Raw genomic sequence first — 15,060 nt, forward strand, 5'->3', positions numbered from 1 at the left:
AACGGCGACAATCGACTAAAATTAGCGTAGGAAACCATCTGCTCTAACGACTTCTTCAAATAAATATGTACAATATATGCATACGCAATAAGTAATATTTCCAAAACTAATTTATAGATATTATGAGGAACATGAGAAGTCGATTGTCGACGTAGTGTTGGAAGGCAAGAGTCACCTCGACTTATGTATAAAGAGTGCAATGTCGGGACATTGGAGATTGAATATCGTCATAGTTAAACAATCATGCTCGTTGTGAATGACTTGTAGTTCAATGTATGCACGACGAGACGTTGAAAAAAAATGTACAATACAAAAGTAATTTTTCAAACATCACATAGGTATAGTGCTATCACACCGACATGCTCGTGAGCAATGTTGTGTGGTTCTATGTTTTAATTAGCTCAACAATTTGGCTTCACTCATCAACTCTCTGGTTTGATTGATTAATTACCACCGTGATGATTTATATGGATCAAATACGACTTGAATCCTCAAGTTAGTTGGTGTTTGCATCAATCGTTGAGTATTCATTTACATCAACAAATCTTCAAACTAGAAGCCTACATATTTGATGTTGTGTACTATTTCAATACTCTATTATTTTTTCAAACTCATGAGATAATTACAAAACTAATATATAACTTTCAGGTGACGTATTTCTTGTCAATATGTGATGCAGTCACTACAATTAAAAGTAAACGTGCTTTAATTTTAATATACCCAAATTAACCCCAAAACATGAGCCAAATTACATCACTGCCATCGCCTCACGAGTTTGACTTCAATTGAGCTTAGAGCCTTAGACTATACTTCCCAACACGAAAACAAAACTCCCAAGCCACCAAACACAACGTAAAAATTAACAAACTCTCTGTCTCTCTCTCTCTCTCTCTCTTCTCTACCATTTTTTGCGCGATCGGGTTGTGCCAAAGAACTCGAGCACCACAGAGCAGCTCGATCTGGCTCGGCAATGGCGGATTCCGTACATCCGAGCCTCGTGGAGAGCGTGGTTGAGCTGACCAAGTCGGCTCAGCAAAAGGGCAGTGACCCATTTCTGTGGGCAATCAAGCTTTCTTCGAGCTTGAACGCCATGGGAGTTTCTCTGCCTTCCGTCGAGGTCGCTAACGCTTTGGTCTCTCACATTTGTTGGGACAACAACGTTCCGATCATTTGGAAGTTTCTCGACAAGGCTTTGGCTCTCAACATAGTCCATCCAATGCTCGTTCTCGCTCTTCTCTCCAACAGGTTTTTCTTTTTCTTTTTTTGTTGATATTTAAGGTTTTTTCATTCTGGGGTTTGGATAAAGATTGCGAATTTGGCTTAAAGTTCGTTTCTTTGATGAGTTCATGAGATGGTCAACGTTCTTGATTTCTTGAACAACAATGAACAAAATTACAAACAACTCTCAAGAACTTGCATCTCCTGATCAAAACAAAAGGGTTGATTTTTTTTATTTTATTTTAATATATTCCATTCTTGTAGGGTGATTCCAAGTAGGTGTTCTCAGCCCGTGGCGTATAGGCTATACATAGAGCTTCTCAAGCGACATGTTTATAGCCTCAAGTCTCAGATCAATGTGCTGAATTTCGAAATGTAACTCCTTTCGGGTTTTATTTTTTTTTATTTTTATTTTTATTTTTTTGCCTGAAAATGAAACCTGGAAATCACATCATCGATGGTTGGTTTTTCAGGGTTATGAAATCCGTTGACTCCGTTCTCCACCTTTCAAATACGTTCGATATCCCGGCGAGCGAGCCTGGGATTTTCATCGTTGAGTTTATCTTTTCAATGGCGTTCCAATTGGTTGAAGCTTCACTCGACGATGAAGGGCTGATGAACATGAACCACACTCAAGAGCGGGATTCAAAATGGGCGAGCGGAGCTCATCAAGAAATGCAAATCGACAGTCGCGGTTCTTACGGCGAAAACTGGGGTGAATTCAATGGGGTGTTGAAGAATGCGAACACTCTCATGGCTATCGAGATGGTCGGAGAGCTTTTGCAGAATAAGATCACATCGAGAATACTATTCTTGGCTCGTCGTCATATGTAAGTACTTATTCCCGTTCCATCGCATTAGTCACGGTACCGAAATCTTTAACAAAGCTAAAAATCTTCCAGGCCAACGCACTGGGGTAGTTTTATCAGCAGATTACGGCTACTTGGATCAAAATCGATAGCGCTGAGAAGCTCGAAGACTCTATCCCCGGAGGCCCTTCTTCAGTTGACTTCGGACAGTCGTGTTGACTTGTCTCGAGGACGTCGAACGAGTTCATCTCTGCAGAAGTTCCACGCGGTAATGGCTTTTGGCGCTCATTCTTCGGCGGGTCTCTGCCACGGAGCGAGCCGCTCGGCTCTGTGGCTTCCTCTCGATCTCGTTTTGGAAGACGCCATGGATGGGTATCAAGTTGAGGCAACCAGTGCCGTTGAAAGAGTCACCGGTAAAAAAAAAAAAGGCATTCTTTCTTCTCTGTGAAATGAGGATTGTCATTAGGAAAAAAAAAATTAATTTTTAAATTTTTTTTTCCCCCACAGGTTTGATTAAGACCCTACAAGCAATAAACAGGACGTCCTGGCACGATACATTCTTGGGTCTATGGATCGCAGCTCTCCGTTTTATTCAAAGGGTAATAAACTACTACAATTTTAGGCTCTAAGATTTTTTTGAGGGTACTCTTTAACAATTGAGCCATTTTGAATTTAAATTTTCGCACTTGTAAGAGAACAAACTTGAATATGCAATCCAAAATCTCATTTTTAGGAAAGAGACCCGATAGAAGGTCCCGTACCACGCCTGGACACTCGTCTGTGCATGCTTTTGTGCATCATCACGCTCGTAGTTTCCGATCTCATCGACGAGGCAGAGGAGAGCGGCCCGATCGACGGAGCAGAATGGAAAGCAAAGGAGGCTCCGGGGAAGCGCTGCCAAGATTTGGTGTTGAGTCTCCAAACTCTGGGCGATTACCAGGGCTTGCTGGCCCCACCAAATCCCATCGTTTCCGCGGCCAATCACGCGGCGGCGAAAGCGATGATGTTCGTCTCGGGAATCTTCGAGTGCGTCGGTACAAAAGACATGCCAATCAAATGCCGTAAGTATATATTTATATGTATATAGCCCGTGTCATGTAATTGTGGGGAAAATAACCTAAGCTTTTTTTTTTTTAACAGCTGGTAATATGAGGCACTTGATAGTAGAGGCTTGTATCGCAAGAAACCTACTTGACACGTCGGTGTATTTCTGGCCGGGCTATGTGAACGGACGTATCAGCCAAAAGCCTCAGGCTTTTCCGGCTCAAATTCCTGGATGGTCGTCGTTCTTGAAAGGCGCGGCTCTTACGCCATTGATGATCAATGTTTTGGTCTCGACCCCTGCTTCAAGGTATATATGCACTCATGTTTGAATTTGCCTTTGGGAAAAAAAGTTGGGTTTTTTTTTTTATAAAAGGAAGAAAAAAAATGACTTTAAAAGGTTAATCAGCTTGTTACTGTGGCGGCCTGGTCTTCAGTTACATTTTTTTCTTTGCTGAAGCCAGGTATATCAGATGATCTTTTTTGGTTTTTTTTTTTTTTTTTTTTACTCAAAAGGTAAAAAAAAGCCCCACTGAAATTAAGCTCATGGATTTGATGGAAGCTTAGCAGAACTTGAGAAGATATTCGACATCGCAGTCAACGGATCAGACGAAGAGAGGATATCTGCCGCCAAAATTCTCTGTGGAGCCTCGCTGATTCGAGGATGGAATGTGCAGGTAATCCCACTCAACTCAGTTCTCGGCTTGCTTGCGTTACAAGCTTCTTCCTTTTTTTCGTTCTTTCCGTGATCAAATTTTCTCGTGGAAATTATGCAGGAACACACTGCTAATTTCATAATTAGATTATTGTCTCCTCCAATTTCCGCGGACTGTGCCGGGATCGACAGCCATTTGATCGCATCTGCTCCGATGCTTAACATACTAATTGTCGGCATAGCCACCATTGACTGCATTCAGATATTTTCTCTACTCGGCTTTGTACGTCACTCTCGACTCATCTTATTGAAATCCATATTGCTCATGATTATAATCTAATACGACCCAGGGATAGTCCCAAACACTGATCACTAATATAATTGATGACCCGGGATAGCCCGAACACTGATCATTAACTCAATTGATGACCGAGATAGCATCTAATGACTTGTTTATACTCGATCAAATAAATTACCAATTTACCCTTTCGGGTCTAACATAATTCTTAATTCAAAAAATGAGGTAAATAGCCATAAAAATGACGTGGCCTGATAAATGAAAGTGGTTATTTACTTAAGGTTTACATCTGTAAATATATAAAAGTGTCTATTTACCTAAGATTTACTAAACGTTGACTATTTAGCAATGTCAAACTGTAAATGTGCCTATTTACCTAATTGACTCTTCTATATATATTTTTTCAGGTTCCCCAACTAGCTTGCTCGCTAATGCCGATCTGCGAGGTTTTCGGTTCGTGCGTGCCCGGAATCTCTTGGACTCCGAAATCGGGGGAAGAAATGTTGTTCTCGAACGCTTTTATTCTCCTCTTGAAGCTGTGGAGGTTCAACCACCCTCCTCTCGAGCACGGAGTCGGAGACATCCCAAAAGTCGGGTCCCAACTAACTCCGGAGTACCTCCTCGCAGTCCGAAACTCTCACCTCGTCGTGTCTCCGACCAAAGACAGGAACAGAACCAGACTCTCTTCCATCGCGATCACGTCTTGTCCGAGGCCCGTGTTCGTCGACTCGTTCCCGAAGCTGAAATCGTGGTACCGCCAACACCAGGCCTGCATAGCCTCGACCCTCTCGGGGCTCGTCCACGGGACGCCGGTCCATCAAACCGTCGATTGCCTCCTCGAGATGATGTTCCGGAAGATCAACGGCCGAGGGAACCAGTCCTCCTTGGCTTCCGCTACTTCGGCGAGCAGTACTTCTTCGGGACCCGCGAACGAAGATCTTTCGTCGAGGCCGAAGTTGCCGCCTTGGGACGTGTTGGAGGCCGTTCCGTTCGTCGTTGACGCTGCTCTCACGGCCTGCACTCACGGAACGCTCTCTCCTCGCGAGCTCGCCACAGGTAATTCGCTTGAAAAACGAAACTTCATAATTCAAAAGAAAACCCCCTTTTTAATTAGCTATGAGTCGTTGATCTTCCGAGTTCTAGCCTCTCTAAAGTTACCCAAATGACCTAGCGGCTAAGCTCTAGTGTGTGTGTGTAAAAAAAAAAAAAAATAGATTTTTTTTACAAATATTTAGCAAATTAGTCAACTAAAACTAGAAGAATTTCTAATTAGCCAACGTTTTGTAAGTTTTAGGTAAATTTTAAGTAAATAGCCAACGTTTTGATAGGATATTTCAGTCAATTTATGCGTGTAAATATTTGGATGACTACTTATCAAAAAAATTACTAAAGATTGGCTGAATGGCTAACCAAAACTGTGAATAAGGCTATATATCTAATGGATCATTTTGGTCGATTTAAACTATTTTCAGGCCTAAAGGACTTGGCTGATTTTCTTCCCGCATCTCTTGCCGGTATTGTGAGCTACTTCTCCGCCGAAGTGACACGCGGGATTTGGAAACTGGCTTTCATGAACGGAACCGATTGGCCGAGCCCCGCTGCGAATCTCTCGAACGTCGAGGAGCAGATAAAGAAGATCCTCGCCGCTACCGGCGTCGATATCCCTAGCCTCGCCGAAGGTATATCTCTAAAACGCAAGGCTTTTTTATACCACAGATAGTCGCATTATCATACGAGTGATGTTTTGGTAACCCGAATTATTCTCGGGTCGTGTCAGGGATAAGCGGACCGGCGACGCTCCCGCTTCCATTGGCCGCTTTCGTGAGCCTCACGATAACGTACAAGATCGACAAAGCGTCGGAGCGGTTCCTGAACTTGGCGGGCCCGGCGCTGGAGTGCCTGGCGGCGGGCTGCCCGTGGCCGTGCATGCCCATCGTAGCCTCGCTGTGGACCCAAAAGGCGAAGCGGTGGAGCGACTTCCTCGTCTTCTCGGCCTCGCGGACCGCGTTCCTCCACAACAGCCACGCCATCGTCCAGCTCCTCAAGAGCTGCTTCTCGGCCACGCTCGGCCGCTCCTCCGGCGGAGTCGGGGCGCTCCTCGGCCACGGCTTCGGGTCCCACTTCTCCGGCGGAATCTCGCCGGTCGCCCCCGGGATCCTCTACCTCCGCGTCTACCGGTCCATGAGGGACATCGTGTTCATGACCGAGGAGGTCGTCGCGATCCTCATGGGCTCGGTCCGCGAGATCGCCTCCGACAAGGCCTCGCTCGCCGCGGCTCTGACTCGGGTCAAACTCGCGGCCTCCCTCGCGGCCTCTCTGGTGTGGCTCACCGGAGGGCTCGTTCTCGTCCACTCTCTCGTGACGGAGACACTTCCGTCGTGGTTCATATCGGCCCACCGGTCCGAGGGGACCGCCGCCCGGGGCGGAGGAACGGCCGCGATGCTCGGCGGGTACGCGCTCGCGTATTTCTCGGTGCTCTGCGGCGCGTTCGCTTGGGGCGTGGACTCGTCGTCCTCGGCCTCGAAGCGGCGACGGAAAGTGCTCGAGACGCACTTGGAGTTCCTGGCGAGCGCGCTCGACGGGAAGATCTCGCTCGGCTGCGACGGCGCCACGTGGCGGGCGTACGTGTCAGGGTTCGTGAGCCTCGTGGTCGGGTGCGCGCCGGATTGGGTCCTCGAGGTCGACGTGGACTTGTTGAAGAGGCTCAGCCGAGGGCTCAAGCACTGGGACGAGCTCGAGCTCGCTCTCGCGTTGTTGGGGGTCGGGGCTTTGGGACCCGCCGCCGAGTTGATTCTCGAAGTTGACGTGTAAATTCATTTTTACTCACTAGTAACTTTTTTTTTTTTTTTGTTCAGAGGGATGTACATGATGTAGAATGCAGTTTTGTAATTAACTTGTTCATGATGTTGCAGAATAGCAAAACATATAATTATTTAATTCCTTCTTTTCAGAAATTCTAGTGACGAAAACCGTTTGTGATTTCATTATAAAACCGTTTTGTAACCATTCAGAATATCATCAGAATAATAAAGCAGTATTTTTTTTCTTTCTAAAAACACCATCTCCTTTTTATTAGCTTGTAAGATGTAATTTCAAGATTTCAAATAGGTTTTCTCTCATTGGCATGTCGTTCTAGGATGGGTCTCCAACTAGAAAATGCTACTCATTGAATTTTTTTCTTGGTTTTGACTTTTTACTCGTGTTAACTTTTTCTTTTTTTATATATACATTAAATTGATGTATATTCTCCCTTGAGTTTAAAAAAAAAATGCATAACCCTTAAGTTAAACCTCTATTTTTTTTAATATATAAATTTAGTACAAATGTGAATATCTCGACTAAACAATTATTTTGACACCCGTGAGACATATTTCTAATATGTGGTACATTTTAAATTAATCCTAGTTAATAATGGTCACGACCCGCGAGCGTGATTCTCATTTTCGAACATAAAACACTTTTAACAGGAAAGATAAAATAATTTGAATTAAATAGCTACGACGCGACAAAGATTGTTTATGAAATTATGAGATTTTTTTTTCCTATATAACACACAACAACCGGTCTAATAGCGATCTATGTATAAGGATTCACAAGCTTCTAGGATATCGCTCGAGTATAATTTAAAAGGTATGCGAAAATAGAAATCTAAGGTTTAAAAAGAAAGACTTTAAAAGTTTGTTCAAATGTTGTTTATCCCCAATTTTCCAACTCTTACTAAGCTCATAAGGTCGAGAAACACGCTACCGGACTTCTCTTGGTTTATGTTCTAGTGAAAGAAAGTCTTTTTTTTTAAAAAAAAGAAGAAAGCAAGGATTTCCTTTATCTGCATTACCAATTTCATAACTATGAGTCACGAGACTTAGTAAGTGAGAGTATATCTAGTATGAAAAGCCTAGATGTCAGTTATCCATGTGACGGACAAACCATTACAGAGAGAAACCAATAAACATGATAGTGCTTAACAATTCTATCTAACAATATAATTCAAACAATACTCTTCGGAGCAATCTATTCCTACCAATTGACGGTCGGTACTAAGGTCACCCTTAATCCGCCGCCAATGACCTTCGAAACATCAAGAAGCCAGACTTACACCCTAGTATATTCTAGTCTTTCAGTGACTTAAATTTGTAATTATTTGTTCTGGTATCCTCTAATGGTACGATCTTCTTTGAAGCGCGGTAAACTATGAATTTTGGTTATGACACCGGACACCTCTAAGAAAGGTCTCTCGGTTGACAGAAATTAAGGGGGAAAAAAAAAACTACATATGGCAAGTTTTCAAAGTTCAGAGACCACTGGTCTAACAAAAAAGAATGAGGCAAAACCGTCAAGTTCACGGACCACAGTGATTAATCCTCATTAATATATAGACTATTATAATTCAAACTAAACAAGAAAAAAAATGTATTCTAAACTCGCTAAAACTGATTTTGTAAGAACGTGGAAGCAAATCAGATCAAACGCTCCACATAATAAACGATAGTGATATCTGAAGTTTACTTGATAGTACCCTTTTGGCAAATATAGTGGTAATTAGTGACCAAATTTTTTTTTTTTTTTTTGCTTGTATTATACTCCAAATAAACAACATCACTACATTTTTTTTTTTTTTTTGTAGTTCTTAATATTTCTACAAATATTTTACGCTAACCAAGAAGAAACTACAGTTATGGAAGCGATACTAAATTTGGAACTAAAGAGTAGTACCACCACCGTCGGACATAAGAGAGGCAGCGGCCGCGGCTGCTGTAGCAACAACCCCCGTTGAATTTCCAGGTTTCGACAAATGTATAAGCCTGACAAAATCAGCAACAAAATTCGTTAATATAAATTAAGAAAAAATAAAAGAAAAAATAAAAATAAAAATTCTCACGGTGCAAGATATTCGCAAAACGAGGAAACCGAGGCGACGACTTCGTTATAATTTTCGGAGGTCGCGGGGGCCGTGACTTCGACGAGTTGGATTCCGGGGGTGACGGGAACGGCCTCGTCGGTGGCGTGAAGCTTCAGCATCTTATTGACCGACGATACGGTGACGGTGATTTGGGCTCCTCTTTGGAACCGAAAAGAGAAACCCACTTTGAGAAGCTCGTGGTCCAACTTGTAGCAAAGGGCGTAGAACATGCGCAGAACGTTCTTGCTCGCTCTGCTTTCCAAAGTGGTCCTAACGAGGACCGAGATCTGCTCCGCCCCGGCGCCCCTCATCGAGCCCCCGATGTGCCTCACCGTCCTACCAAAGAAATTTAACTTCTTGCTTAGCTCAATCTGTTTCGAACTCGTATATGTAAATCAAGGTTTTAAAAAGACGTAAACGGTAATCGAGGCGATTTCTGTTTTTGAGGCGAGGCGTAAGCCTCAAAAGATAGGCATAAATTAATTTTTTTTTTTTTTTTTTTTTTTATATAAATCTGGAATCATCCCAAAATAAATTTAGACTGATAATGCTTAGTTTTAACCTTCATATACTAGTTTAACGATGAAAACCCAAAAAAAAAACCCTAATCTTCGTTTTAGACCAGTTTTAGACTAATCTATATCAGATACTGAAAACCCTGAAATATATATTGTATTCGAATTTCAAGAAAATTTCGAGTGAAAGTGAAGAGAGAGAGAGTGAGTAGAGAGACAGACGTAGTGTCGCCTTCGTTGGAATATTTACTTGGATTTTCATTTTCCACTCGTTTTTCTGAGGAAGATGGAATCTGACTTTTAGTTATTATTTATCCTCAAGCTTAGTTTCCCTAAAAAGAAAATTCTCCACCTAAACAGCACAACGAAAATACAACGGATTCTCATTTTTTGTCTCCTCGGATTTTCTGACTAAATCTCACATATACTTTTCATTCTACTATTCTCTACTAATCCTTAAATTCTAAGCATTATATATTGACCAATTAAATATGTACTTAGTATTATAATCTCTAATATCTAATGTTCTAACACAATCCTCACAGAAGGATAACTATAGGCACTACCATTTGGCAGAAACATCAAAATAAATAATACTCGACTGACCATGTTGGTTCGGGTTGTTCTAGGTCGCACAATAGTCGAACCTCTGAAACACCAATGCCTATACAAAAGCAGGGAAAAAAAATAAAAATTAGAGCCTCTTTGTAAGCATGGAAATGCCATCTTTTTTTCTACTTACCAAGGTTTGGGCCGCTTTTAAGGCATATCTCGTGAATCCTCAAACGCTCTCTATGAACGCCACAAAGACCTTGGAGCAGAATCTCTAGCGCCTCAACATGCTGCCACGTTGGAGAGGTTTATAGACATACTCATTTCAATTAACAGCATCAAAAAGTATTTCTTATTGTTTTTGAGGTATATGTGTGAAGAAAAAAAAATGCTTAAAATGGTCTGCTTAATACAAGCTCAGACCTGGGTCAGTTTTTCAATTAATAAACAAAAAGTTCTTCAAGAAAGAATGATCAAAGTACAAAGGCAATTTAGAAAAGCTGATGCCTTATTATTATTCTTATTTTTGTTACCTGAGTCTCAATAATTCCCTGAACAACACACTCCATTTAAACTCTGGCTTCCCGTTTACTGCAAGTTTGCAATCCTTGAGTGCAAGGTTTTAAATAACGTTAAGGTCTGGAAAATGACCTTGCTTGAACACCACTTTGCAGATTTGGACTTGTTATAAAGACTTTTTTTCTTTTTCATTTACTTTTATTCAGTTTCAACTCAGAAAAACGCAACCCTAAAGTTCTAAGTCAAAACCCAAGGACAAAATCCCCCAAAATCCAAATACACGAACAAAAACCATCATCTTAAGCCCTAAAATCAGTAATGCTCTACCTGGTACATCTTGATTAGACTTTGCCAGAAACGGAATTTGAATTTTAGACGACTTCAAATTACATTAACTAAAAACAACAAAAATTACTCTCGAGTAAAAAACACATCGATTATATATTTTCGAAATGAAATAGGGAATTCAAGCAATACCAATAAAATAAAATAAAATAAAAAAACTGAAACTAAGAGTTTGAACATCACCTGGTTGTCGTGACGATGAGACGGTGCGATGCGGTGGGAGAGGGCGAGATCGCCAGAGGGTTTGCTAATCGTACATGTATCACTTGCAGGTGTCTATATTTAAAGAATTTTTTTTTTCCTTTTATATTTAAGAATAAATGACAATGTTACCCCTGTACAATGACCAATGCTTCGGTTCGGTTTCTGAACTCTCAAATCTGTGTTTTAAATCTGTACGTGCTAGCCATTCCGTCTAAATTTTGTCAAAATCGTCACTTAAATGGACACGTTTTTATCACGTGATCTCCACATAAAGGGTTTTTACGTAAACTCCACAATAATCGATCAAAAGTAAATGTTAAATAAAGAAAAAAAATCATTATCGGATTAAATTAATGGAAAATAAACAATTAAAAAAATAAATAAAAACTAATAACATAAGTTGAATCGTCGATTGAATAAAAGGCGAGAGAGAAACTTTAAATCCCTAAATCCACATTCGACTGAGAAATCTCTTAGAGAAAAGGAACCGAAACGAAACCCTAAAACTCGATGTCCAAATCAAAGGGGAAATCCTCGGCGAAGAAGAAGCCGACGAACTCCAGCTCTCCGGCGAAGTCGAAATCGCCATCGACACCACCTTGAAAAAGAAACCGACTTCAAAAACCGCGTGGGAAAAAGAAATCGCTCGAAGATGGAGAGTCTTCAGAGACACATGATGCATCAAATGATACCCCTTTGGAAAAAGGTGTTTACGGTACGTAAATATATACATTTCGTTTTGAGTTCAGTAATTTTGTCAAGTTGTTGTCGATTTGGTGACCATTTATTAAAGTACGTATTTAACTTTTTTTTTTGTTTGAGTGGTGTTTCGTTTGGGGACCACTGGTTTATTTCTATTTGGGTTTTCCATTTGTAGATCGATTTGCTGAACAAGTTCACCATTAATGTTTACCATGGGGTCAGTTATAGTTTCATGAAGATGAACATTTCTACGTGGGTGAGTGTTACACCCTTAGGTGGTGACTCGGCCGGCGATGCACAATGACGCTGAAGTGCGTTGCCGGCCAGCGCCAAGGCATGCACGGGCAGCATGGTCTAGGGCAAAATTAGAAGGCGTCGAGGCCACGTGTGGGAGGCATGTGCGGGAAAGCAAGTGGGAACGTGGGAAAGACGGTTAGAAGATGCAGTGTGGCATTCGGGAAGAGAAATGGCTAAGGCATAGCAAGGATTGACGTGTGGCGGACAAAGAGTCTAGGGCGGGAACGGTTACCAGGCAGTTACCAAGATGTCTTTGAGGAATGTGGGCGGTTATGGGCATGCACGGCCATGATCTTTCTAGCATGGATGAGGCCAAGACGTGGGCACTTTAATCATGGGTAAATAACCGCTCGTGCCATGTGGGCAGCGACGGTTATAGGTAGTTTCCTAGGCGGGTTGGGATGTAAACCGCATGTTCTCTATTTTTGCTTGTATATTCGAGATAGAAGGCACGGAGTGATCGATGGAGTATCACATTGTCGTGTCCTATCCTTACTTTGAGTGTATTTCCTTTGTTTATGGTAATAAAGGTTGGGTGGTTCCCGTAAAGCGCGTGTTCTCTTGATTGTGTGCTTGTTTACTTGTCACGTGTGTATTGTTGGGTTCTATTTGCTTGCCGGACTATTGTTACCGTGTGTTGTTATTCCGATGTGCATTGTGTAGGTATTTGGCTGAGTCGAGTGTGGGCGACGCTCGAGCCATCACGTGGGCAATTCTCGTACTGGAAAATTGTTCCCGTGACAATTGGTATCAGAGCTTAGGGTGGCTCAAATGGTAACAACGGCGCAGACGCAAACGATGAACGAACTTAGAGAACGGTTGACCAAGTTGAAAGAGATCGTCGGAGTGGATGATCCGAGAGATGATGATGCTGGAAGTCTCTCGCTCCAGACGATGGTCCATGGCGAATCGCTGGAGTCCCTCAACCAAGCTCATCTTGACTGGGTGAAGACGGTGGAGAACCAGTTTTTATCACTAAGCGATCAGTTGAGGACTTCGACCGGGTCGTTGAAGAAGTTGGAGGAGGAGATAGCTGTGATGAAGAAGGCATTGGCAAGTCCAGGTCCAGAGAGTGTTGATGGGGGCACGTCGAAGGCACGAGTCCCAGAGCCAAAAGCGTTTGAAGGTGCACGCAATGCCAAAGAGTTGGAGAACTTCTTGTGGGATATGTAGCAGTATTTCAAAGTTGTTCGTGTGCCGGAGGCGGAGCGAGTAACCATCACGAGCATGTATCTTATGGGGGATGCAAAGCTTTGGTGGCGCACCCGGATGGTAGGGGATGCTGCTTCGGGAAGACCTGCCATCGAAACTTGGGAAGTGCTAAAGAAATAATTGAAGGATCAATTCTTGCCTTGCAACATGGCATGGATTGCTAGAGAGTCCCTTAGAAGGCTGAAGCATCGAGGCACAGTAAGAGAGTACGTGAAGGAATATAGTTCTTTGATGTTGGATATCAAGAACATGTCGGATGAGGATAAGTTGTTCAACTTCCTTTCGGGTTTACAACCATGGGCGCAGACCGAGTTGCGAAGGCAGTCAGTGCGAGATCTTCCTTCGGCCTTGGCGGCAGCGGATGGTTTGATAGACTTCGATTCGTCGCAGAGTGCTTCGAAGGAGAAGAAGAAATCCAAGGATAAGGAAGTGGAGCCTTCTCGATGGGGGAATGGCGAGAACAAGTGGAAGGATCGACAAGGAAAGAAGGATGGTGCTGGTCCTTCGAATAAGAAGAAATGGGGCTGCTTCATTTGTGATGGAGCACATTTGGCAAGAGATTGTCCGGATAGAGAGAAACTCAATGCCATGACTAAGGAAGGTGATGATTCTGAGCCAGCGCTTCGATGCAACCCGATGCAATTGCTAAATGTAGTGATAGTCGATGCTAGAAGTCCATGGACGGACTTGATGTATGTGGCTATGCGCATTAATGACCGGAGGGTCAAGGCTTTGGTGGATTCGGGAGCGACTCACAACTTCATGTCGAAGAAAGAAGCAATGAGGCTAGGGTCAACGGTGGAGATTTGCACGGCTAAATTCAAGATGGCCAACTCGGTGGCACAACCAACGGTCGGGAAGACAAGGTTGGTCATGGAAGTTGGAAAATGGGTTGGTGAATGTGAAGTCACCGTGGTAGATCTGGAGGACTTCGATCTAATCCTTGGTATGGATTTCTTTATTCAGGCAAAGGTGGCAGCAGTGCCATACTTGAGGGGGATTTTCATCCACGATGAAGAGCGACCGTGCTTTGTCAAGGCTATGGACGGAGACTTGGGCAAAGATGTTGAAAATGGGACACTTGAGAAGAAGCCGTCCAAAGATGGGAGTCGGAGAGGATAGGAAACAAGGCTGACCACGATCCGAGAGATCAAGATAGATGATGCGGAAGGAGGCAGCGACACAGGCAGCGACACAGCGGGGCATGTGCCAAGCCATAGCAATCAGGCTGATCTCACTGAGGAAGGCAGTGACACGGCAGGAAGCTTATCTAGTCAGAGTCTCGGAGGGTGGGAAGATCCTTTGCTATCTCGGCAAATGGATGCTAAGTTTGGACCGGGAGCGATAACAAGGCGGGTTGGACGAGCAGGGCCCTGGCTGAAGGCAATGTTCGGCGGAACGGGAAGACGCAGGCCACGTCCAGCACCGGGTCGAAGGACTCGAGCGAAGGTCCAAACAATTTGGAGAGAGAAGGCTACGGTCAGGATAGAGTCTGATCAAACCGGCGAAGTGGAGACTTTGCCGCAGTACACCTACCGTGAAGAAGACGTCGAGGCAGATCTGGGAATCTGTCCGACGAGGACGTCGGAGTCTTCAGGTGGGGGAGGTTTGTTACACCCTTAGGTGGTGACTCGGCCGGCGATGCACAATGACGCTGAAGTGCGTTGCCGGCCAGTGCTAAGGCATGCACGAGCAGCATGGCCTAGGCAAAATTAGAAGGCGTCGAGGGCACGTGTGGGAGGCATGTGCGAGAAAGCAAGTGAGAACGTGGGAAAGACGGTTAGAAGATGCAG

At 43.4% G+C, this 15,060-nt stretch overlaps 2 protein-coding genes across 2 annotated transcripts; one reads left to right on the plus strand and one right to left on the minus strand.

Annotated features, from left to right (window-relative positions):
- Positions 1–823: 823 nt before the first annotated feature.
- RFR1 (REF4-related 1) lies at positions 824–7,066 on the plus strand. Its single transcript, XM_089616936.1, has 12 exons — positions 824–1,245; positions 1,483–1,593; positions 1,692–2,048; positions 2,121–2,440; positions 2,535–2,626; positions 2,761–3,088; positions 3,168–3,378; positions 3,631–3,745; positions 3,845–4,006; positions 4,429–5,077; positions 5,494–5,700; positions 5,799–7,066. The coding sequence occupies exons 1-12, from the start codon at positions 971–973 to the stop codon at positions 6,830–6,832; spliced, it is 3,861 nt and encodes a 1,286-aa protein (XP_089473062.1). The 5' UTR covers positions 824–970; the 3' UTR covers positions 6,833–7,066.
- A 1,389-nt stretch (positions 7,067–8,455) lies between these two features.
- Positions 8,456–11,182, minus strand: LOC149392970 (mediator of RNA polymerase II transcription subunit). Its single transcript, XM_089616302.1, has 6 exons — positions 11,036–11,182; positions 10,522–10,579; positions 10,179–10,278; positions 10,043–10,100; positions 8,901–9,257; positions 8,456–8,823 (listed from the first exon to the last, which is right to left on the minus strand). The coding sequence occupies exons 2-6, from the start codon at positions 10,555–10,557 to the stop codon at positions 8,721–8,723; spliced, it is 654 nt and encodes a 217-aa protein (XP_089472428.1). The 5' UTR covers positions 10,558–10,579; positions 11,036–11,182; the 3' UTR covers positions 8,456–8,720.
- Between the last annotated feature and the right edge of the window lie 3,878 nt (positions 11,183–15,060).

This window comes from Urtica dioica, chromosome 6 (genome assembly GCF_054948205.1).
Source record: "Urtica dioica subsp. dioica isolate 48M chromosome 6, U.dioica_male_clone48M_v1_H2, whole genome shotgun sequence".
NCBI classification, from domain to species: Eukaryota; Viridiplantae; Streptophyta; class Magnoliopsida; order Rosales; family Urticaceae; genus Urtica; species Urtica dioica.